This window comes from Leiobunum rupestre, chromosome 3, assembly GCF_980474605.1.
Source record: "Leiobunum rupestre chromosome 3, qqLeiRupe1.1.hap1, whole genome shotgun sequence".
Classification (NCBI taxonomy): Eukaryota; Metazoa; Arthropoda; class Arachnida; order Opiliones; family Sclerosomatidae; genus Leiobunum; species Leiobunum rupestre.
In genome coordinates, this window is record NC_143386.1 from 59,815,946 (window position 1) to 59,840,060 (window position 24,115).

The window sequence follows — 24,115 nt, forward strand, 5'->3', positions numbered from 1 at the left end:
AGACTAAAAAATGTACTCTTATCTATTTAAAATTGAAAAATCACATTGGTTCAATTACTATTTGTTCGGAAATTATTAAAACAGATGGAATTGTGAAGGTATATTTTTCAGTCAGTGGTGTGGATAGGGGTTTCCATTAATGTATTTATCAAGAATTTGGTCACTAAGCTAGAATAAGCTTATGTGCGGCCCTACAGTTGCAGTATTATAATTTACATATTTACAGGTTATTAAAAATAATATATAAATGTGAAATGGCAAGTTAAAGAAAGGTCATAGAAGAATAAAGCAAAACAGATATCACAGTTATTATTATAATCAGGGCTTTTTGGGTAAGAATGCAATAACGTGGAGTAAAGATGAAAAGTTAGGGAAGTTGGTCAAGTTTACGTCGCACAATCTCTCCAACAGAGCGACGGAGAGTAGGACGAGTGGGATGGCGGAGTGGTTAGCACTTTCACCTCGCAGCAAGAAGAGCTGGGTTCAAAACTTGGAACAACTCCTTCAGTGTTGAGTTTGCAAGTACTCTCCCCACTGGTTAAAGTGGTTCCCCCCGGTAATAGTTAGTGTAGGAAGCTGATGTCTCACGTGGCATGAAGGGCTTCCCACCACCCTCCTACGCATTGTAACCTGGCCACCTGAATTAATGGCTTTTAAAGTCACTTGATGACTTAGGCTTAAGGTGGTGCCTTGGGTATTAGCCTAGCTGAAAATGAAAACAAGAGAGAACATCAACTGGTAGGGAATTAAATAGATCGATTGTTCAGTGAGAAAAATTCCATTTGCACAAGGATGTCTTTTAACTGTACTAATTTTCCATCCCCATCTTGACCCCTCTTAATTTTTTGATTAATTTCTGGCTACACCAGTGTTAGCAGATTAAGGAAATGAATACTTCCCTAAGCAATATTATATGCTTCTGGAATTTAGATGAAAATTAGAAAAATTGACATTCATTACTATTGATTACTAGATGAAAATTTCACAACAACTAAGTAAAATTAACACAAAACACGTTTTTATTAATGCTGCTGTGCAATTGTTTGTTAGACATTATGTACACTATATACCTTTAAACATCGGAGGTTTGAGGGGGTGGGAGACAAAATAAATTGATATTGAGAGAAATATCTGTTTTCAACATAAATTAAATGCGAGCAGCAGCGTGTAGTATATAATAGTAGTGGTCTAGAATTAAGGCAAATAAAAATAGATTTTCCCCCTGCACTTTTTCGGAAGGGTTGAGAAAAGGACAACTATAGAAACTTCATTCACACCACTCGGAAAAGTGTAAACTTTCGAGTCACGCATAGCAGCAGTACATACAAGACTTATCTACAAAAAAGAGGAGGTATTTCTCATTACGCAGGTATACCAGGTATACCTAAGGGTTACGGGGGAGGGGAATTCACTTTTTGTTTCACTAAAATCCGACAATTAATAGTGACCAGATTTCTTTTCAAACAATGACAAATATATTGTTAAATTTTAGAAAGATATAGTTCATTTTCTGTTAAACAAAAAAAATTGCACTGTGTTACTTCAAATATATATATATTTACTTCTCAAACTGGGGAAAACGAAATCCATTTCCCTCGCAATTTATATTTACTAAATCTCCTCAGTAAGCTATTTCACTGCAACAATTTCGTAACGTATCTGTTCCCCTTCTACAAAGCCGGAGCAGATGCATTTTGAAGCTGCTGCGAGTGACTCGCTTTACACGAATGTTGGGTTACAAGCAGGTACAACTACGCACCATATTTTTTCTCCCCTTCTCAAATAACATTTAATTAGATAAAGCCCTTTCTGCTTAGTACACAATAGGTTTTTTTGTACTCAAACTTCATTTTTTGAGACATGGTTAGTGTTTTTCTTTCAAACATCAGTTCTTAAGAACTTAAAAAAAATCCACAAATGCTTCTTTTACATTATCACAATAAATTCTGTCCTCATTAAACTTACTAAAGTAGCCAATAAAATTATTCACCTACCTAAAAAACTAGGTTATCATTACAGTTACAAATATACACACACTGTTATATAACTTAGAGAAATTTTTTCTTATTTTAAGAAGTCTGTAGCTTTTGTCGTAACTTTTTCTCCTTTTCTTTTAACAAAACAAAAAATATATTTCATATAAATGATTCAAATGATTAACCAAGGTACAGTTTTTTGACTAAGAACAACAAATTGAAATTAAAAACCACCCTTTCGTAACAGCTTTGCTGGAACCCTGGAATACAGTCAACAACTATATATATATTTTCTTCAAAATAAAATTGTCATGGAGATTTAAAACAATTTTTGGGGCAAGCACCACGCCACAATTTCTATCAATTACGGTAATACGCATACCTAATTATACTTCTGCGATTTCTTTTTTGCATCTATTTGTACAAAAGCGTGAAAAATTTAAGGAGAACCTAAACCTACAATCAGCTCAGTCAAAGACTTTTGGTGGTGATATTAACTGTTTAAAACCCTGTGAAGAAGTTAAATAAACAACTATAGCGCAATATTAAATGCGGCTATTTTACCAGGATTTTAAGTATCTAACCAAACAACAAAAAAACAACAAATTCTTTGGTATTTTTTAATTCACAATATTTCTATCCACCTTTAAAGTAAATCTTCAGGTTTTTTGTGTGGATTAATAAAATCTGTACCTGGCTGGTATATACTACTTAAACCTTCAATTTTTCAAAGTAGCGAGTGTCTATCAGTTCACTAAATTTAATACTTTAGTTTCAAAATAATGAAACTGGATGCGTGAATTTCATAAAGAATGAAAAAAACAAAGCTTTTTAAATACGTTACGGATCTAGTTGGGCCAGCTTTACCGAGAGAGACATTTTTCATTCAAGTTCATTAATGAGCAAATTTTTTTCATTTGTTTTTCTATACTTTTTTTCCACAAACTGGCAAAGAAATCACGATAATTCTTCCATCTTCCTTTGCATTACACAAGGGTTTGGGGAAAAGGGGGTTTTTAGGTATGTAGTAGAGTTTTTCGTGTCAAGCTCTTCATTGCATCGTAGCTGTTATCTCAATGAAAACAAAACCCTCAATCTATAGCTTAATAGAAAATGTGACAAGCGATCCCTCGTAGTGTTTCACAATACAATAATGTACAATAACCACCAACACCGGAAAATTATCTACTCAGTATTTAAAGTTAAAAAATACTTTTTTTTGGTTGTTTTCATCGGGACAAGTCCATTCGTTTAAAAAAAATTAAAAAGGGCAGGATTCTTTCAAATAAATGGATGGAATTACCTAAAAGTTAAGATTTATTTTTCAAATTAAAAAAAAGTTTCTTTAAACTATTCTTAAATAAATGATGTATTCCGCATGTACGTGACAAGCAAAAGAATAATGAAACTAATAAAAATTGAGATTTCAAAAAAGTGAAGATTTGTGGGATGTTATCAAACATAAATCTTCAAACAGACTCTTAAGACGCTAAAACTGATTTAAAATGAAGCTTGTTCAATCTACCATTTGGAAATAATTAAAATGGAGCAATGGAAGTTTAAATTTGCAAATTTAACATTAACGTAACAATTTAAATGGTTAGAGGGAATGCACACAATCAATTATTACACATACTGTAACTGAAAGCGCCAAAATACATGTGAAATGCAACAATCGAATCACAAACTTCCATTTATTATACATTTTTCTTCAATAGGGTATAGCCTTAGCTGCCTGAACCATGTGACCTACAGTGCTGCGAGTACAATCTTTATACACGTAATTGATTTATTCAATATCATTTACTCTATACCATTCACGCATAAACAAGCAAGCAAATTATATACGGGTTCAGGACATGGGTAATGGAAAAAAGTTTGAGATAGGGACTGATTTTGTTATACCAATAATTTGTTTTTAAATATTTTTCACTATGGGAAACAAAATTTACACAAATGATTTTCCCTACTAAAAAAGATTATTACACCTTTGTTTTTTTTGGGGTATCGTGTATAATCTTCACATTTAAAAACCTAAGTTGTTTACAAAAAAAAATTATAAAAGAAGACTAGGATCAATTTTCTTGCAAACAGTTTTGTGCATTTCATTTTTTGTTTAGTGCGCGAAAAAAATTTGACTTTTCAATAATGTTTTTCATTTTACTTTCTACATACGATAAAACACAAGTGTGGATCATTGTTTATTCCATTATTTTATCAGAATAACCTAAGGTTTTATATTTTTATTATTTTTTTAAGGGGCGCTCGAGGAAGACTCATGGAAGTGCGAATATAAGAAAAAGGAACCATATTTTTTATCTCATCAGACATTTGTTTTACGAGAACAACTTTTTCGTAGCATAAAAAGACAAAGCTTATCAAAGCCTAAAAGCAATCAGAAGTTTAAGCCTTACGTAATAAAAAAAGGTTTTTCCCCAAAAATTAATTTCAGAGATTTAAAATTACTTTACTTTAACTAAAATAAAAATTAGTTCTACTAAAAAAGTGTAAAGAAAAAAGCTAAAAATCTAAAAAAATGGGTTCTTGCTGTTTTTAAAACTTTCCCTTGTTGTTTGCGGTTTTTTCTTTCTTATAGATTCAGAAACGCAATAATAAGGGGATAGTACAGATAAAGGGGTGAGAAATGGGCTGTATGACGGCACAACTGTTTCGAGGATAGGATTTCATTTTATACATGTATAAAGAAACATAGCAATGAATCCTGAAAATGATGGAGACAATTACAGCGTCCATTTTTTTCATAAATTGGCTTTTCCCCCAGCCATTGCAAAAAAACCAGGTGTACGAGTGGACTTCGACTTACCACTTGTTTACAATAGATCTTAAAACTTGTTTTCTTTGTTTTAAACGAGGGGAAGCTTGTGTATATATAATTTTTTCTTCAAATGTAGGTGTCCCATTGCACTGCAATTAGGGTATTCAGGTCTATACAACAAACAGAAACGATAAAAAAATCAACCGCAAAAGATTGGATTTTTATCTCTTTTTCATTTTTTTGCCGTTAAATTTGCCAACATCACAATAGTTCGTACTGTCGAAGATGCATCCTCTGAATGATGTCTCGACAATCGTTGAACACGCGTCTAATATTTTCGGTGTCTACGGCGCACGTGAAGTGAGGATAGCAATAGTGTTTGCCATCACCACTCGCTGTGCTGATGCGCTGTTAGTATTATTTTGAAAAACAAATATTATAATACTGACAGTAGCTATACAGTGCTAAGTGTATAACCCTATTATTAGCATTATATAATTACTGCGTTTTAATTTAAAGATTCATAACATCAAGGACTTATTTACATACTATTTCAGGCCTTCTAACATGATCTGATACCTAATCTCTTCTCTCAAGCAGAAACTTTTAATTTATCACAAATTGTATAGTGCCAATTAGTATCAGATATAACAAAGTTTTCTTTTATCTTTTAAGAAAACTAAAATAATTTATGGACAAGTTAAATTTAACCCTTAATTTAGTTTACGCTACTTCAATTAAAGATGAATTATAAAAAGCAAAATAGTTGGTAGATTCTCAACTAGGGTGTCTAGCAAAAATATTTTAAAACTACTCCTTGACAGATTTTCAGTACAGTCTAATTAAGTTCTTGAGAATAGGTTAAAATTTTACAGTAGCAAGCTTTAGGTTTTGATAGAGCCTTAATGTAGGAAGAATTGTAAACTAAACCTGATTAGCCTATTTTAACAACTGTTAATTTTCCTCATTATAAAGAACCATTGATATAGATTGGTTGGTTAAAAATACAAATTACAATAATACATTGTACCACACCCTGATATTAAATAGGCAACTTAACGAACTTCATTTTGTAGGTCTAAGGACTGATCATGAAGATCAAATTTATAGCTCCAAGAACGTATTTAGGTCATCAAGAACCTTGGGTGAAAAGGCAATGCTTGGGCCATGCTATTTATATTTTTCAGAATAAATGCGTTCAAAAGATTCGCGAGTATCAACATCAGAAGATCTAGGATATTGTTTTTATTGGACTCACTGGGTAAACATTTTTTAATAATTTTTTATTGTCCCTTGCTTTGTCTTCTACATAATTGCAAAAGTGACATAATTACCTAAGGTGTGTCAATCAGACTTATTTCTTAATGAATGTTACTAGCTAAATACTAGTTGGGAGCGGAGGAAGGAAAGTATGCCTTGGCGAGGGAAGGAAGTTAAAACCAACAAATAACGCCTCCTAGTGAGGAACGGAGGAACTAAATAGCACTGGTCAAAGTTGTGTATTTTGTTATTTTTCGTCGTTCTATGGAAATGCTATCGCCATCTACCTACGATATAATACCATAGACTTAAAGATCCAGAAAGGCGACAATTAATAGTCTTTTATGTGGTCGATCTCGAGTCGAGCATTCATTAAACCTTAAGCATACGAAAGTACAGGGATTGTCACACTTTTCGTAATTATGTCACTTTTGATAATCGTTATATCAAGTATAATTAAAGATGTGTTAGTATATGTATAAATTCTAGTGCTCTGGGTCTGTTTTATCCTTCAAAATTTTAAATTCAGTTTTTTTTCAAAAGTATACTTTTAAAACTATTCTTAATGTTAAAAACTACTGTTTATTATAATGTGAAAACCTGTTGGCTCCATAAGTAACATGTCCCTAAACTATAGTTTTGTGTTAGTGTCAAAGAACACTCCCTACTGGCAAGTTAGAATTAGTACTAGGTTAGGTTTATTGGTGATACATTCAAAGCTAATATTAGTCTAAAATTCTAAAAGGTCATTGTTTGTAATAGTATATTTTATGGTTCAATTCAATGACTAATTTTTTTGCATTGCTTTTGAAAATATGAAAATTTTTAGTAAGCCTTAATTGGTTGCTAGCGATTTGGTTGTCAGTTTTTCCAACATTGTGCTCTTCATAATGTTTAACCAAGATTGTATTTATATTAGACTATTAGCGTTTTGAATTGGGAACCTACGAGCACTGCCGGAGTGCTCCGAAAAAAAATCGTATTCCATTGGGTCAAAAAGAGCAACTCCAAAAAGGAGGCACGTCTACCATTGACCCTGTTGCCCCCTCACAGAGTTCTCAGAGCAGGCCCAGCTCGAGGGACGAAGGTGCCAAAAAAGTGCCCTTAATATTAGCTTTAAATTTGGCCACTAATGAAATGAGAGCTGCGTATCTGATAAATTGTGCTCCTTAAAAGTTTTGTATTCCATTGTGAGGTCTGACCATGGGCCCAACGTCGGATCCTCTGAGAAACTCCGAGCGAGTGATGATAGAAGCAAATCAGAGGATGCTTCGAGCAATCCCAATGGAAAACAATATTAGTTGAGGCAATACGTGGACATCATGTTGAGATGGGGAAGGAAAAATGTCACTGGCAATCATGTCAATCACATTGGAAAATGTCAGTTTTAAGGAACCAATGATGTACAGGGCTAATTTGATTTTTTTGGCAGAAGGATGAACTCTGAGTATGAGGGGGGTTGGGAGCAACGCTACAAATTGTTTCAACAGTCATTCCCCCTAAATATATATAAATACATTCTTGATAAAACAGACTACTAGTAGAGCAATTAGAATAAGACATGTCAATCCCATTTATGTTACTTATACCATAAAAGCTACCAAGGCAATTATCAATTTTCAATAATGGAAAAAGAAGAATAGTTAAAATCTTAAGTAACACCAATAAAAAAAAATAAAACTGAACTTACCAGGAACTCGTCTCTGATGAAGTATTTTGCTCTTATTACTTCCGGATCTTCGGATGACTCTAACACAGCTGCTTGGTGGTCTGTAACACGGAAAAAACATAAACCCAAATTACTAACTCAAAGACCCAGGTTTGAAAATCTAGACTTATATTAATTTTGGATGGTCCACATAATTTATTACGGTTAACTTTCTACAAGTTTAGGATAATCCTTGTTTTGAAAGTTTTATAATTTTTAATATTAGAGGAATGTTTTATCTTGAACATTCTAACAAAAAAAGTAACAATATGTACTTAAATTTTTTTTTCTTGTGCAAGAGTAATAAAAAATTAAAGAAGCAACAACTGCAGATGAGTTGTTAATAATCAAACACTTGTACACAGGGTTGTTTTTTTTTAAGATTTAATTTAAGATTTTTATGGCTTTTGATCTTTAAGGTTTTATGCTTCTTTTCTAGATAAACTGATCAATAATTTTATTGAAACAGTAATGCAAACTAAAATTTTAATTAATTAAATTTAATTTCTATTTAGTTTGCTCAAAATTGATTTGATTTTAAAAAAATCAAAAAAAGTGCCAAGCCTTGTAATGTTATTGAAATTGAAAAATTGACCAATTTTAAAAATTACATTTCGCATGACTAACTACAATATGGAGATGTATTTTTATGCACAAAATGATTTTTAGGACTAAACCAGGGACAGACACTTATATATTTATTTGACAACCCCCTCACCTCATAACAAATGCCCTAACCCCCAAATTATGTAACATTCTTAATTTCTTCTCAATTGTAATGTCATAATAAACCTGAATATTATTAAATTAAATTCAAAATCAAGCCTATTTAGTTCATGCTTACTTTGAAAAAATAACCATTGTTATAAATGAGAAAACCCAGCTCTTGCAAATGTTCTAAAAACAATCAAATTTGGGTTGCAGTATAAAAATATAATTTCTTACATGACTCCCCCCTGTAACATTTAGTAATGCTCTAATTTTTATATTGAAAACTCTCGCGTAGAGTTGGCCAGTGTTTTACCCTTAACATTCTAGAACAACGGTCAGGGTTGAAAAAAGCCAGACCAGTGGTTTTATAAGTTATAACCGGTTAAAGGCGGCTTAAGTGTAAACAGCCTCTTTTACTTATGTCACTCACTTTCTAAGTAGGAAATTGTCTGCTGTTATTGTTTTAAATTAGAAACTAAATAAAGTAAGCAAAATAACTATATTAAATAATTAAATTCTTTTGATTTCCCCCTAGTTTTTGTTTTTGACCCGCCGACCAGTCACCAAAGGGAGGCAGCATACTTTTGAACTTTAAACCAACCCCTGTCCCCCTCAATTGGAGGTTCATTTGAACTCACCAAAATTTATTTAAATATGAAACAAAACGTTTTTCCTCATATCGTTCTGGTCAGTAAAGATTATTTTTTATTGCACAGCTCCTGTTTTTCATAATAATCGGAAGCTTCGAAAGGAAACGCGTTCCGCTTCGTGAATAAGTTAATTTCGAGCACTGGTCACAGGCATGTGCTTCAATCACATCGGAACATGCAAGTTTTATGAAACCACCGAGATACCTGGCGATTTGATTTTGTTTAAGCGAAAGGAGCTTACTGTTAGAACACTAAAAATCATCTCAACTTAGTCATTCTCCCTATAAATACATTCTTGTGTATCTTAACTATTTTTATACACACCTTATTGAGCTACTCGAGTATAATAATAACATTAAATAGCACAGCAAAAAAACCATTTCTAAAAGTCAGTAAGTCATAAAAATAAAAAATCTGTTCATATAACCATAAGTCTATAATATTGTTTCATAAGTTTGTCACTTTGGGGAATATTTTACTGAGCTAGTAATGGAGTGACGTCATTACAAGAAGAAAATCTCCCCCTAGCGAGGCGCTGTCAAAGGCTATTTGTGACGCGTTAGCAAGCGGACGCAAAACGGCTCGTTATGCAGTCTGTCTTGTGAATTGCTCTCAGTAAAACTTTTACACGTGGAGTATAGGAAGTGTCACACTTATGTAACAATATTATACACTTATGCTATAACTCACCATCAGGGGGTGTTTGGTAATGAACAAATTCTTCAAAGTAATCCTCTAACTTTGATTTTCCAGCTTTAATTTTTTCCGCTAGCAAATCTTGTTTATTGAGGAAGAGAATAACAGATATTGTCCGCAACCATCTGACAAAAAAATCCATATAACGACTATTTAGACTAGAGAAAAAATGAAAAGAAAGACAGACCTGTTATTCCAAATGCTTTTAAAAAGTTCCAGAGACTCCCGAAGACGATTTTGATTTGGATCTTCTCGGAGCACCATATTGTAGCTACTGCACGCAGTTACAAAAATAATTGCTGTGACATCATTGAAGCATTGAATCCATTTACGTCGTTCGTCTCGTTGACCACCGACATCAAACATACTGTTTAATAAAGAAAATTAGGCATTCGTGGATAAGAATATGTACAGAATGTTCTGAGCAATTCAACTTACTGGAAATTCACTTTTTCAACTTGAAACTTGGTTTCAAAGATTCCTGAGGTTAAGACTCGACATCGTAGAATGTCCTGTTCAGAGGGTACATAGTCTTTTTGTTTGATTACGCTTACTCTATCTAAAAAGCTGAAAACAAATGACGGGAAATTCAAGGAAACCATTCATAATATAATTCAATTAAAGAAAAATTAACATACTATTTAGCGCAATCTATTAACTGGTACTCGTTTGACCTCTCAAATGCGGACTGAACACCTCGGTCCTTCCATAAAATTTCAGTGTGCTCATAGAACTCCTAAACGAAAAATGTATTAGTTATTAGCGAGGTAACCAACCGAAAGCTAAGTTATAAATTTCAATTTTAACTGGTTAGACAGAAGGATCTTAGAATATTTTTTACTTAAAGGGGGAGTTATACAGCACTACAACTGTTTTATACAATGTAAAAGACAATGGGAATCCAATTATTTTGATTATTACACGAGACAATACACACCTTTATCGGACAAGGTAGTTTAATAACAACAACAACAATCAGCTAGGCTAATACCCAAGACACCACCTTAGGCCCAAGTCATCTAGCGACTTATAATGCCTTTAAACGGTTGGCCGGGTTACAATGCGTAGGAGGGTGGTGGCAAGACCTTCATGCCACGCGAGCCAACAGCTCCCTACACTAACTATTACCGTTAAACTTGCAAAATAATAAGTCCATTACTCCCTATTTATCTAAAACCACTTAAAATACTTAATCCTTTAAGGGAGTATGAATTTCCCTATTTAAAGTGGATCAAAGAATTTCACATTCCACCACCAGGTTTAACTGAAGCTGGGGGTGAATGGGTGATTGGTGCTAATTACGTTAAAAACAGGTTGTAGTTCGTGTTAGTTTGATTTTTTCATAAAGTGCAACTCCATTTAATGCTAATCTTTAAATAAATGAAGAAAATATTAAACTCACTGGTGTATATTCAAAGTCGGGTAAACTGACAACGTCTTGGACAAAGTCTAACCTCCACTGGTTTTCTGGATGCTCGAGTTGTACTGGAGGGACTAATGTGCTCATGGCACCAGTTATTGTCTGTGACAATTTTTTATTTTTTTTTTAAAAACATCCCAAATTGTTTTACAAATAACAAGAAAGTGGAAACCTACCAAAATTGCATCTCTAATATTTTTCTTAATATCTTCAATTTTTTGTTTCTTTTCACTATTTTTAAAATTAAAAAATCAATGTTATATGAGTATGGACAAATTGAATTTTTTGCACCAAAATACTAAAAATAAAAAAGTTCTTGTGAAAAATGCTATGTCAAATATTTAATACACCTTGACAGTTTTAAGAAATTTAGGCCTAAGAAGACGGGAAAATTTTGGAACCAATTCAAAATTATCCAATCTTTTAAATCTAGCCTAACCTCCCAATGCATGTTCCAGCTGCAAAATTTTATTTTATATTTAGCAATCCCAGTGAATGTAAAACGTTTCAAATAGCTTCCAATTACCGAAAGAAATGTTTTCAATATACCAAAGAATCTTACAATCTAATTTATGGTGCTTTGATTACCTATTCCTAATGGGAGATTTATTAAAGGCCTCTTCCCTTTTGGAGATAAAATTAATATGCTTAACTTAAATTTCAACAAAAGTAAAATTTTCCCCATATTTCCTTCCTATACCTCTTAATATTTCAGAGTAATATCTCACAAGCCATTGTGTTCAAGTACTTTATCCCTCTTATTAAGTAAATAAATAAGAGATAACTCGTATAACATATATAGACTTTGTCTGAGGTACAATATATGCACTAATGATATTAAGGTGAAAAAATACTCACTCTTCAGTATATCCATTAACGTGCAATATTCGCATTTGCTTTACAATTGTGCTCTTTCCAGATTCACCAGCACCTGAAATGCATGTAAGTTGGTTAGACTATGTTCTGACATTTATTCAACGTACAACACCAATATACTAAAGATTAAAGTACAAAAAAATTAATATCCTTCAAACTATGTAGCTTAATCTCTTAAATTATTGGCCCTATTGCTTAATTAGGGAATTAAATAATGCACAATTAATTGGCTTTTCATGCTTTAATGATTTATTCAAAGCTAGCATCAGTAAGTCTACTAAAGTTATGATCTATTTTTAGAATTTTGGAAGTTGGAACTTGCAAGCTTAGCTGTATTACCTAAGCCTTAGACTTATTAGTCCAAGGCATTTGAATTGGAACAATTTAGGTGTATACAAACCTAACAAAAGTAATCTGTGGGTGGCTCTATAGATTTGTTTGTCCTTCTGTATTTGTTTTTCAATTCTTTTATTCGCTTCTTTGCGTCTTTTATCTTCTTCCGCGTCGTTTTTGGTGCTGGAACCACCGAAACAACCCATTAGGCCAAGGCCTAACGGCGATGGTCCACCGCCGACTGCCGACCCTTCCGAAATCTTCGCAGTTTCTATTTCTCTTTTAGATCACTTTTAACAAAATATTCACTTAATTCCCAGTCATTTTTCGACTACAAACGAAACACCGCGTAATTCCCATGTTCGGTAAAAAACAAATCTTTCACTTTTCGGTAACGCATCTGTGTGTTGGAAGAAATCTCCATTCGCGTACAAAGTCAAAATGGGTGGGACCAAAACGCGCAGAGGCATTTTGGGTATTTTGATGTCTGCATATTTTTACCGTCAAATAAAAAAATTTAATATTATGTGAAATAATACTGTATTTTAAACGAATTAACTTAAAACTTTATTATTGCGGTAATGCAACATTATATTTCGTTATCAACTAAAAGTATATTTTTCTATTCGTGGTGACTAATTAAATTTATATTCCATGTAGCAGCCCTGCAAACATACCCAAACTGAAACTAATTTTGCCTAGGACGCCATTTTTTCCGTAAGGACGCATTTAGAATTAGCCTTTTCAGTTAACATAGAGCCACCTAGCGGCCAACACGTAGCAGATCAAAAGCGAAGTGTTGGCCGCTAGGTGACTCTTAGTGAACTGAAAAAGGCTTATAATTATACCAAAGCTGAAGATTCTTTAATTTGCAAAGTTCAGTGTGGTTTTATCTTTTTAAAACAATTACATCTAGGCTTTGACCAGGACAGCTGAAAAATTGGATCACATGTAGGTCAATTTGTATTTTAAGGTTGAAAATCTGGAAAATGAACCCACCTGATAAAATTGGGAGCCCATTTATTTTTTAAGAATGCTCATTATTTACAAAGATACGTTTACTATGTTTTGCTAAAATGAATAATTCATTTTATCAAAAACTAAGACGATTGTCACACAATTTCACTTACACCCTGTCACTTTATTTCAGCTGTACAACAACATCAGGATTTCTTTTTATATAATAAAAAATATGGGGGGGGGGGGGAGAATCTACACAATATCATGAAGTTGAGGAAAAGGGAATGTATTTAAGCCAAAGGTGTTATGGCACTAGAAAATTACCAAAAGGTTCACAGCACAAAATATTAATAGTTTTTTTTAACAAAAACAATGTTAAATTTAGAGATATTTGAAGGCATAGGTTCCACAGAATTAGGGCTACCTGGTATTTATAAATTAAATTTACGTTTTTATAAAAACAATTGTGGAATTTTACTTTTAGGTTTCAAATAAAACAGATAAACAAAAATGAAATTAGAAAAAAAAAAAATTTGTATGCCTAAAAAAATTCATATTCCTAAACCAATTTTGACATAACTATAAAAACTGAAACATAAAAGGTACATAAAATGAATTTAATTTTCCCCAAACAAATATACCCTATTTGAACCTGTTAACCATCTCTTTCATAATAGCTAAACATAAAATTGATATTAGCTGTGAAAAAAAAGAACATAAAAAGGTATAAAATATCAGTTGCACTTTATTTTATGCAAAATATTTTTCGGGGCAATGAGATGGATGTATTAACCTGAAACTCCTGAATTATGCGTATATTTATGATCATTCTGAATGGCATCATTATTAGTCTCTTTTTTAGCCAAAAGTGAATCAGTGTTAGTTTCATTCAAGAAACTCAAGTCAGTAGTTGACAGTTCTTGCCCGTGGGCATTGCCAGCGTGGGCCAGAAAAAGATCTTTGAGGAAACTTAGCTCTTTCATTAACAGAGCTATTTTTGCCTCTAACATTTCATTTTCTTGTTTAAGCTGGTTAACTCTTTCCAGAGTTTGTTGTGTCTTTAACTTTGACTTGTTTCTGGATTTTTTGACAGCTTTATTGTTTCTCTCTCTTCTCTTCCTGTATTCTTCGCTATTCTTATCCATGTGCATTCGTCTTCCTTTTCCCTTTGAGTCATTACATGATTCTTCAAATGATGTTTTTGAACAGCCATCCGATGAATCATCAGTACAAGAAACTGACTGTTTATTTCTTGGTGCCATTGCTTCGATATAATTAAAAAAAAACATACATTAAATTTTAACTCCTCTTAAATGAATGGTAAATATGCATTTAATGAATAATAAAGTAATACAAAAATAGAATAAAACTCATCACCCTTTTAAGATTTGGCCTAACAATCTACCATGATCAATGCCATGCTTCTAACTGATGATGCAATCTCTTTTTTTTACATACAATTAGAAATTTTCTCTTCACTAAGCTCATGACCAAATCAAGAGACAAGTCAAATTAAAGAAGTAATTTAAAAATTCTAAACACTTGGCTATAATTGTTGGCCAAACCTGTCTACCTTTTTAGAGTACACTTTATTTTTAGGCCAATGGCCAGAGTTTAGAGAGCCTTGGTTACTTCATTACCTTTCCTCACGGTTCCTCGACCCTGAACAGCTCAAATTTTAATACTAGACTTCTGACTGTTGTATGTTGATACTGTCTGATTAAATAATAAAGTTTACAATACATAAAATTAAATAAAAACTTTCGAAGGAAGTTTCCAAATAACGCTACATCCGCGACACACTTGTTTACAACGAAAGATTACGTCATTTTAAGCGACGACCGACGAGTCAATTTCACGAATTGTGCAATAGATGATTAAAAAGCGCCATCTACCGATCGCTTTCATAAACTTCTCTGTTCTGTTTCCGGTTTTTTATGCACACTTCCGTTTTTTTAGCGGACTGTAATAAACTTTCGCGTACGGACGTTTAGGGACTCTTGGTAAGCTTTATTCCTTATTCCTTCGTTAAACAATGTGAAAAAGCTAATCTTTGTATTGTTTCGTTATTCTGCAAATGCATAAATTTTTAAAGTCAGAATCGTTTAATTTCTGAAAGTTTAAGGCTTTGGTAGGATTTTGAAAATTAAAAAGCTCTTCGGTAGTGCTGCATTTGGGTCGAAATATTAGACATTGTTTAGTTAATTTAATTTAAACATTATCAATATCCATGTAAAATGAAAGATAAATAGTCGCTTTGTTACTAAATTCTTCTATTTATCAAGTTATTCGCTATAAATTTGAAGATTAAAACCGATTTAACCGAATATACAATAAGCCTTGGTTTGTTGCCACATGGAAATAACACTGATCTTATGATTTTACCTGTCTGTTTTTCAGATCAAGATGGCCCCTAAAAGGAATAACATGATTCCAAATGGCCATTTCCATAAGGATTGGCAGAGATACGTTAAGACATGGTTCAATCAACCCATGAGAAAGAAGAGGAGACACGCTCAACGTGTAAAGAAAGCTCGCTTGATTGCGCCTCGTCCAGTTGGGGGTCCACTTAGACCGGTCGTAAGATGTCCCACCATCCGTTACAACCTTAAACAAAGGCTAGGTCGTGGTTTCACTTTGCAAGAGCTTAGAGCCGCCAAGATCCACAAGAAAGAAGCCAGAACTATAGGCATCACAGTTGATTTCAGGAGGAGGAATAAGAGTGTGGAGTCTGTACAAGAAAATGTGCAGAGATTAAAAGAATACAAATCCAAATTAATCCTGTTCCCCAAGAAATTAAACAAGCCTAGGAAGGGAGATGCTACGGTAAGATTAATTTAGTGTTTTATTTAGCGTTTCTAATGAAAATATTATTTCCACTTAGGCTGAAGAAATGAAATTGGCAGTCCAATTGAAGAGGTCCATCATGCCAGTAAAGAATATTATCAAGAGAGAAAAGGCTCGCGTCATCACGGCTGATGAAAAGAAATTCAAAGCTTACGTTACATTAAGACAAGCTCGTGTTCATGCTATGTTATGGGGTAAGAGGCAAAAGCGAGCGAAGGAAGCTGCTGAAAGTTTGGATGCTGCCACAGCCCCCAAGGCTAAGAAAGGAAAAGATTAATATCTGTGTAAATTATCATTTTGTTAACGTAAACAAAATAAAATGTATACTGGAAATTTTTATTTATTTAAAAACCAATTTACAGACTAGAACAACTTCACATTGCTATAAACATTATTAAAGGGCAAAAATCTTTCTTTTTCATAAAAAAGTATCACGTTGACTAGATATTACTCGGGCTTTTGGTATATATTGACTTGCTGATCCCATCATGGGAATCGTGGGTATATATGGTGGGTGAATACATGCTTTTGTAGCTAGAAATTTTTTCCCAGCTATTTCTATCTCAAATTCAGCATCTAGAATAAAGTCATTAGTGACAACATCCGCTTCTTGAGTTAAAGAATCCACATTGTGCACAAAACCTTGGCACACAGTAGATCCCAAGGTAAAGCCATAACCTTTATTGGGTTTTTAGTTAGGAATTATTATGATAATACATCTCATTTATTTAAAATTACCTGATGAAGTGGTCATTCCAACAAATTCCCCGTTACGAAAGATAGGTTCCCTACCCCAAGGCCATAAATCAGCAAAAGTGTTATGATTCTCCATTTGAAAATGAACCAGTCTTTTGTGAAGTCCTTTTTTTAACTGATCCAGTAAAGCTTGTTTACCAAGAAATTTTGGTTTCTGAAATCATTGAAATGTTTATGAATTATGAATCATCACTCTTTCTAGAATTTAGATGAATATTCGATACAGCTAATAGGCGCGGCAAGTATGAACTAAAAAGGGTTTTTTAATTTTTGACTTCAAGGTAGTTCAAACCTTTTTAATAACAAGACGTACGACGGTCAGAATACACACAATCCTTAAATGTTAAGTTTGTTTGAGCTATTCACAGCAACCTGCAACGCAACCAAAGTATATACACGGTCACACATATATACAACACCGTAACCAGGATTTGATTTCAGGGTGGGCACGCAATGGAAAAAAATAAAAAATTGTACATACAACCATACGGTTCAGGGTGGGCACGGCCCGACCGCCCCCCCCCCCTGGTTACGGCTATGCATATATACATATTTACACTTATTTGTTACTTCTAGTCATACTTTGAAAGCATCGAAGATTCCTTCGATCAGTGTCACTTATTTTTTACTTCTGATCACACTTATTTCTTACTACTAGTCAGCCGTTACTTCACACTTATTTGTACCTTCTGGTCATACGCCGAAGACTAGGCCGATCAGTGTCATACTTAATTGTTACTTCTGCTCATACGTTGAAAGCGCGGCCCACTCTGAACGGCCTTGATAAATGCCAGAGGGAAACGGGCGCGTGGACCTCTATAAACACACGGATTTACAATGTTGGAAATTGCGGTGGTCCGTATACGCTGCCCAAAAAACCTTACTTAGAATTAAATTTAAGGAACGTATTTGCAATTCTAGTTTAAATGTAAGCCACAGCTATTCAAAAATATAACTTTCATGAAAATCGGACTTAAATATATAGATTTTTAGGCGGAAATATAAAACCACGAAAATTGGGGTCCCGTAAATTACCCTGAAAACTATACTTAAATTTAATATTTACAGATATAACCGAAGTTGTAGGTTCGCTGAATCCTAACCTATCCAATAATATTTTTTTTAAGGTTATCGGACTTAATTTTAAACAAAATATCTACCACATAAAGGAAATCACCGAAAATAGTAAATTGGGCAAATTCCCAACTTCTTGGGCTCCGATTTGAAAACTTTATGAAAGGCTATCAATGGCAATATCTGTACATCCGAACGAGATATCATTGACTCGTCTAGCCCTAACCCTTGAAGAGGTATGCGCGACACGGCGGCAACGGCTACACTGTACGTGAGACTAATACACACAAATCCTAAGGATTGTGTGTAAAAACTATATTTCAGAGGTTTATAAAAAGTATAGACTCAAGATTATATTATTCAATTGAGCAGGAGGAGGATTGGAAAAACAAAAATCATTCAAACATAGTGATTCTCCCTAAGTACAAATATGTTTTTGATAAAATAATGCAAATTTAGCGTTACTTAAATTCACAACAACAAAAAATAATTGAACTCTAAAAGAACACCTCAATTAGATACTAAGATTACTAACTTCCAATTTAACATGAGTCTCTCGTCCAATATCAAATGGTGTAGTGTTACTGTCCAACTCTTCACCCCAGAATGGAATAAATTTTTCTATTCTCAAAAACCTCAGGGTGTAGTATCCCACATCTTTTATGCCAAAATCACGACCCACTGACATTAATCGTCCATAAACATGAAGAGCATACTGAAATTAATCAGTGTTATAATTAAAACCTGAGTGTAAATTTTTTATCATGGATGACGCCTACTTCGGAAGGAATATATAAAGAGTATCCAGGTTCTCCAGTGTTACTGAAACCCATTACAAGAACGTCACTCGCGTATCCAACATTCATTTCTTGACAAGTAAATGCCTCCAAATCCATGTCTGTTTGGGTAAGAACCTTCAAAAGTTCTTTCGATTTTGGCCCAACAACATTAAGAACAGTGTACATGGAAGTAACATCACTGACAGAGACTGAGCCATCGTGAGGAAGGTGTCTTTGCAACCATTCTCGAATTCTAGTTTGTTGTGCTGTAGGGGAAACCATGAAATAACTGAAAATACAAAAAAAATTGCATAAACTAAAGATCGGAACACGTATACCTATGTCCATACAGGCCCGTAGTTAGGGGGTGGGGGCAGTTTTCGCCCGACCTGGCTTTCCTCGAACTAAATCTATAAAGACGGCACTGAATACTACTAGCCCCTCCTAAATTACGCTTCGCCCGGTCTACATCTTTAGACTGGCTACGGCCCTGTATCCATAGATGTCAAAATTGATACTTGTCAATTATTGGGTACCAAAAATTTGCCTACACAAGCACCCAACCTCTCAAATAAGCTGCTCACTGACCAAATAAAAAATTAATTCATAACTTATTGCCCGAATAAAATTTGTATCTCAATCAAGTTTTTCCATTAAATGATTACAGTATAAGAAAATGTTCCCTTATTCAAGTTCTCGACATCGCAATTACTGCTAGCAGTCTTGCAGATTAGTTTTTGGAGGATCTTATATAGCTTAAGTGCACTAAATGGACTGTAGAAAAATTGCTCAGTGCACACAAATAGAACAAAAATACTAATGAAGATGATGTGCTCAGAGTTTTCTAGGGCAACAAATGGAAAACATTTGAAGTTTTTACTTGTTATCAGCTCTTCTCAACAAGACGCAGTCATTTTCGTAACCGCCTCTTTCATTCTGCATTCCTGTTTGTATAATAGTTCCAACAGGAACATCAACATCGTTGCTACAGAGTAACTGCAGGAAGTTTACCACCTCTGGTCCAGCACTTTGAATCTTGAATTTGGTGTATGATGACATATCAATTACACCAACACGTTCCCGACAAGCATAATACTCCTCCTTTACACAATCAAACCATGGAGGAATTCCAAATGTCACTGGTGGTGATTTACATCTTTCTTCCACTAAAAATAAACATTAATTAGAAAATACCACACATTGTCTAATTAAATACCATAATTTCAGGTAGAAAGGTAGCAAAAACATAGAAATAAGATGCACTCCAAGATAACAATGAAATGGCACACGGAAAATGAAGTTCATAGTTTCCTCATTGATGGCGAAAAAATGATCACCGATTGCAGAAATAAATAAGATGGCAAAGAGTTTTATATCAGCCTCTTCAACGACATAAGCCACATTGGAAGATAACAATCACCGACTATTTATAAAGTTTTAGTACAATATTAAATGCAGCATATCTACCCAAAATTATACTACATTTAAACGAACATGTCAGATTTTGGTCAAAATACAGAGCTCTTTCAAATCCCATACGCTCTCCGAATACAGCGCCAACAGATTCCTGAACAGAATACAGAGGAGAGCAACGCTGTTTTCTAGCTGTACTGAATTCGGTCAGTAAAGGATGATTTATGGTATAAAACCTTCCTGTAGAAAGGAAAAGATATTGTGAAGAAACAAGACATATGATTCCTGGAATTGTTAATTCCTACCAACTGTTTCTTGGACTCGTTCTCTGAGATATTTCCTATTGTTATGAACATCAATGAACCTTCTGACGTCAAAAGGTAATAAATATGCTTCGGGCTCACCAGACGCAATCCAGGACGCTAAAGCACGCCCTAAGCCACCCGCAGCTTGAACTGGATTTCCATTGCTGCCAACAGCGACATAAAGCCGGTCTATCTAGATTAAGAGTAATTGGCTCTATATTGTTTTTTAGTTAACACCCTGTATGGAAACAGTTTAACCTGTTTAGCAATAGATATTAAAATTTATTACAATTTCTAACCCTATTTTAAGCAATTTTTACCAAAACCAAAATTCTACTTAGGAAATATTCTGCATAAAAAGAAACAAATATCTTTAATTTTTTTTAAATTAAATTTTTATATTTCAGAAAATTTTCCTCTAATGGCATTACCCCTATGAAAAGATATCTAACTTGTCTAATGTGAAAGCTGTGCAAATGTTTTACAGCTAAATACGTTCAAATTTTTCTGGTTAAATATAGCAATTACTAGACTAAGATTTAAGAAACATATTAACCTCAGAGGTTTCGCCTAAAACAAACCGGCAGTCTGGGGTAAACGTATCAGGTCCATTCATCACTGTTTCAATTTCCACATTAGCCAATGAAGGGAACCTCTTTTTAGCCTCTTCAAAAATTGGCTCTGTTGTGTCAGAAAGTCAATTTGATGTATGCGCTCATAAATTAGTAGATTTAAATTGATACTGACTGCAAAACAAATCCCAGTCCCAAGGTAATTGCTGAAATTCAAACTGCATTGGCACATCTTTTGAGAAGACTGGTTTCCCTTGGTTCCAAAATCCGCCAATTAAAAGGCCCTTATTGTAATGGCGAAAGTAGACACGTCCATCATAATCTCGAATTGCTTTAAAAGTCATCAGTTAAGCTCATTGATCTAATAACATCATCTTTTAAGCAGGCCCGTAGCCAGAGGGGGGCCAGTACGGGCGGTACTGGGATCTCTTTCGCCCGACCTAGCCTTTTCCGCAACTCAACTCCGACGCCCCCTTTTGGGACAATTCGCCCCTCCTATAATATGGTTCGCCCGCTCTATATCGATGTCCTGGCTACGGCCTTGCTTTTAAGTCTTACTGGGTACTGTCGCGGGAAGACCTGGCACAGGATATGTCAAGGCTTGGGTTCTTTCAGCTGCGTGAATCGGTATCTTAAAACGAGGACTATTTGCTAGTCCAAGTTGCCTAGACCACTAATAATAACTATTTTCTTTAAACAAAATATTTTTCCAAGGTTTAATAGCAATGAAATATAGTAGTTTACCATTCCTGTACATAAAGCCACAATATCACAAGAAATTACACCTTTTTCAGTTTCCACAGCATGAACACGATCATTTTTTACTAAAATCCTTTTGACTCTACAACCTTCATAGTATTTGGCACCTTCAAAATGTGTTATGTTTAGAATTATTATAAAACTTCATACATATTAAAAAAAAATACCTCCTTGCTGGGCTAAATGAGCTAACACTTTGCAAACACTTAAAGGATTAACGTAGCCATCACCAGGAACATAAACGCCACCCTCCAAATCATCAGTTTTTATCAAAGGGAATAGTTTTGCTATATCCTTGGGACCAATAACTTCACATTCTAATCCTTGCACTCTTTTAAAAAGGGAATTATAAAACTAATCACAATTGGGGAAAAATTTACAGTACTAACCTTATTTCAGAGACCATACGTTGTAGATGTACCATTCTATCTTTTGTGCGGGCTATGTTTATTGCACCACAGTTCTTCCATCCTGTATCATAGCCCTGTTCTTGTAATTCTCTGTAAAGCGTGGTACTATACTGAGTAAGTCGTCCTTCAGAGGCAGAATGAAAATGTCCAACAAGACCATTTCCTCGCCACGTTACCCCACTTCCGATTCTTCAAAGTATTAAGGACAGATTGTACTAAAACAGTGGTATTAAAATGTATACAGACCAGTTCAAACTAAGTACCTTCCTTGATCCAGAACTACCACATCTGAGATTCCTTGTTGAACCAAATGATAGGCAACAGAATTTCCAATGGCACCAGCACCACAAACTACAACCGTTGCTTGTTTAGGTAGACTCTCATAAGACTGATTGGAAACTGATAACTTTGTTTGTGTTGTAGGTTGATATGGAAGTATTCTCTTAAGTAACTTTAAGTTGGAGTTAACTTTAAAAATGTATTGATGATTCATAGTTCTTCAGTGGTACAAAAACCAATGACTTTGATTTCTCTTTAACAAATATATTCTACCAACAATGCTGCAATGCAGAGGAAACAAAAAATAAAGGAAGATAAATTGAAAATGTCCATACAACATGTAGCAATAGTTGAAGAATTATCTAGCTCAATAAACATTTTGGGATGGACAAACGGGAAGAACAACCTTTCGGAACAAAAAACACTATGAAGTTGTCCAGCAGACAACCAAGCAGAAAGCTCAACTTTAAAGCCAGGGTTGGACATGAGGATATTTTTTTAGTAGTCAGCTTCCTTTCTTAATTTATTTCAGGAGTCACTGACCGTTGCCTCCGTTATATCGTAGTAGTGGGGGTAAAAATTAGGGTATAAAAACAAGGACAGCCAAAAATTAATGGGAATTTATTATCACTCGATTTACATGACTTTGGCTGATCACATTTTTTTTAAAATAAAATGGGATTGATTAATGATTAATTTATGATAACGCCACTGACACATGATGCACTTGTAATTTTTCCCCAGCAGCATATTTCATTTATCTGTTTTTCGAGAAAGTTTCGCTCGGCCGTCGCCATGTAGCGTATTCAAACCTTCGCCGCGGAGGTGGGGAGATTCTCTTTTCGAGGAGGGGAAGGTAGCACGCGGCCACTAAGGTGGGGGAAAACGGGGAACTTGCCTCCCATGTTAGAGGAATAGGACGCTGATAATTTCGGTTCATGTATTTCTGGCCATATTAGCTATTATTTATGAATATTTAGGTAAATTTTTCACTAGTCAAATTGACTAGTGAGCTTGCAGATTTCGACTCATTTTAGTTGTCAGAGCATTTATTTTAGTAGTCAAATGCCGTGACTACTGCCTTATGTCCACCCTGCCAACAACAGCAAATACTTTTTGGCGGTTTCTTCTTAACGACCCTTGGTTTCTTTTCACCTATTCTCGGACTAAAAGTCTACTCTTATTAACCTAAAACCATGGATATATTCATTTTAACCATGAATCTATTCGTTTTAACATATGTAACATAATCACTCATAAGTAAGCTATAAAAGCATTTTCGTTAATGAAACCTTGTTCACGGGATATGACGTAAATTACGTCACTTAAGCCCAGTTCACACTATAAAATTAATTGGGCTACTTAATTGAAACCAACTAATTGTAAGCAAGAAAATTGTACAGTGTGAACAGAAAAAGTTGGAACAATGGTTACAATTTTTCTGTTCACACTATTCAATTTCCTTGCTTACAATTAGTTGGTTTCAATTAAGTGGCCCAATTAATTTTATAGTGTGAACTGGGCTTTACAACTCCGTGACGAAATATGCGTCATC

General features: G+C 34.2%; 4 protein-coding genes across 5 annotated transcripts; 1 reads left to right on the top strand and 3 right to left on the bottom strand.

Annotated features, from left to right (window-relative positions):
* Positions 1–996: 996 nt before the first annotated feature.
* Galphas (G protein alpha s subunit) lies at positions 997–12,944 on the bottom strand. The gene is made up of 10 exons (XM_090168857.1): positions 12,474–12,944; positions 12,056–12,128; positions 11,374–11,428; positions 11,180–11,299; positions 10,416–10,513; positions 10,216–10,344; positions 9,965–10,144; positions 9,772–9,902; positions 7,703–7,782; positions 997–5,160 (listed from the first exon to the last, which is right to left on the bottom strand). Exons 1-10 carry the CDS (start codon positions 12,610–12,612, stop codon positions 5,014–5,016), a joined length of 1,152 nt encoding a protein of 383 aa, XP_090024983.1. The 5' UTR covers positions 12,613–12,944; the 3' UTR covers positions 997–5,013.
* A 582-nt stretch (positions 12,945–13,526) lies between these two features.
* Positions 13,527–15,203, bottom strand: Irbp18 (Inverted repeat binding protein 18 kDa). Of its 2 annotated transcripts, none has more exons than XM_090168860.1 (2): positions 15,007–15,203; positions 13,527–14,630 (listed from the first exon to the last, which is right to left on the bottom strand). In XM_090168860.1, exon 2 carries the CDS (start codon positions 14,626–14,628, stop codon positions 14,155–14,157), a length of 474 nt encoding a protein of 157 aa, XP_090024986.1. In that variant the 5' UTR covers positions 14,629–14,630; positions 15,007–15,203; the 3' UTR covers positions 13,527–14,154. The 2 variants fall into 2 exon arrangements, with proteins under 2 accessions (XP_090024986.1, XP_090024987.1); XM_090168861.1 differs by lacking the exon at positions 15,007–15,203 and adding an exon at positions 14,744–14,866.
* Positions 15,204–15,228: 25 nt separating this feature from the next.
* On the top strand, positions 15,229–16,546 carry RpL13 (ribosomal protein L13). The gene is made up of 3 exons (XM_090168859.1): positions 15,229–15,369; positions 15,767–16,192; positions 16,251–16,546. Exons 2-3 carry the CDS (start codon positions 15,773–15,775, stop codon positions 16,488–16,490), a joined length of 660 nt encoding a protein of 219 aa, XP_090024985.1. The 5' UTR covers positions 15,229–15,369; positions 15,767–15,772; the 3' UTR covers positions 16,491–16,546.
* A 4-nt stretch (positions 16,547–16,550) lies between these two features.
* Positions 16,551–22,947, bottom strand: LOC149953485 (pyruvate dehydrogenase phosphatase regulatory subunit, mitochondrial-like). The gene is made up of 14 exons (XM_090168858.1): positions 22,545–22,947; positions 22,261–22,470; positions 22,039–22,202; positions 21,857–21,978; positions 21,671–21,785; positions 21,288–21,443; positions 21,097–21,221; positions 20,541–20,733; positions 20,317–20,475; positions 19,703–19,988; positions 18,823–19,111; positions 18,579–18,758; positions 16,952–17,123; positions 16,551–16,891 (listed from the first exon to the last, which is right to left on the bottom strand). Exons 1-14 carry the CDS (start codon positions 22,772–22,774, stop codon positions 16,632–16,634), a joined length of 2,661 nt encoding a protein of 886 aa, XP_090024984.1. The 5' UTR covers positions 22,775–22,947; the 3' UTR covers positions 16,551–16,631.
* Positions 22,948–24,115: the final 1,168 nt, after the last annotated feature.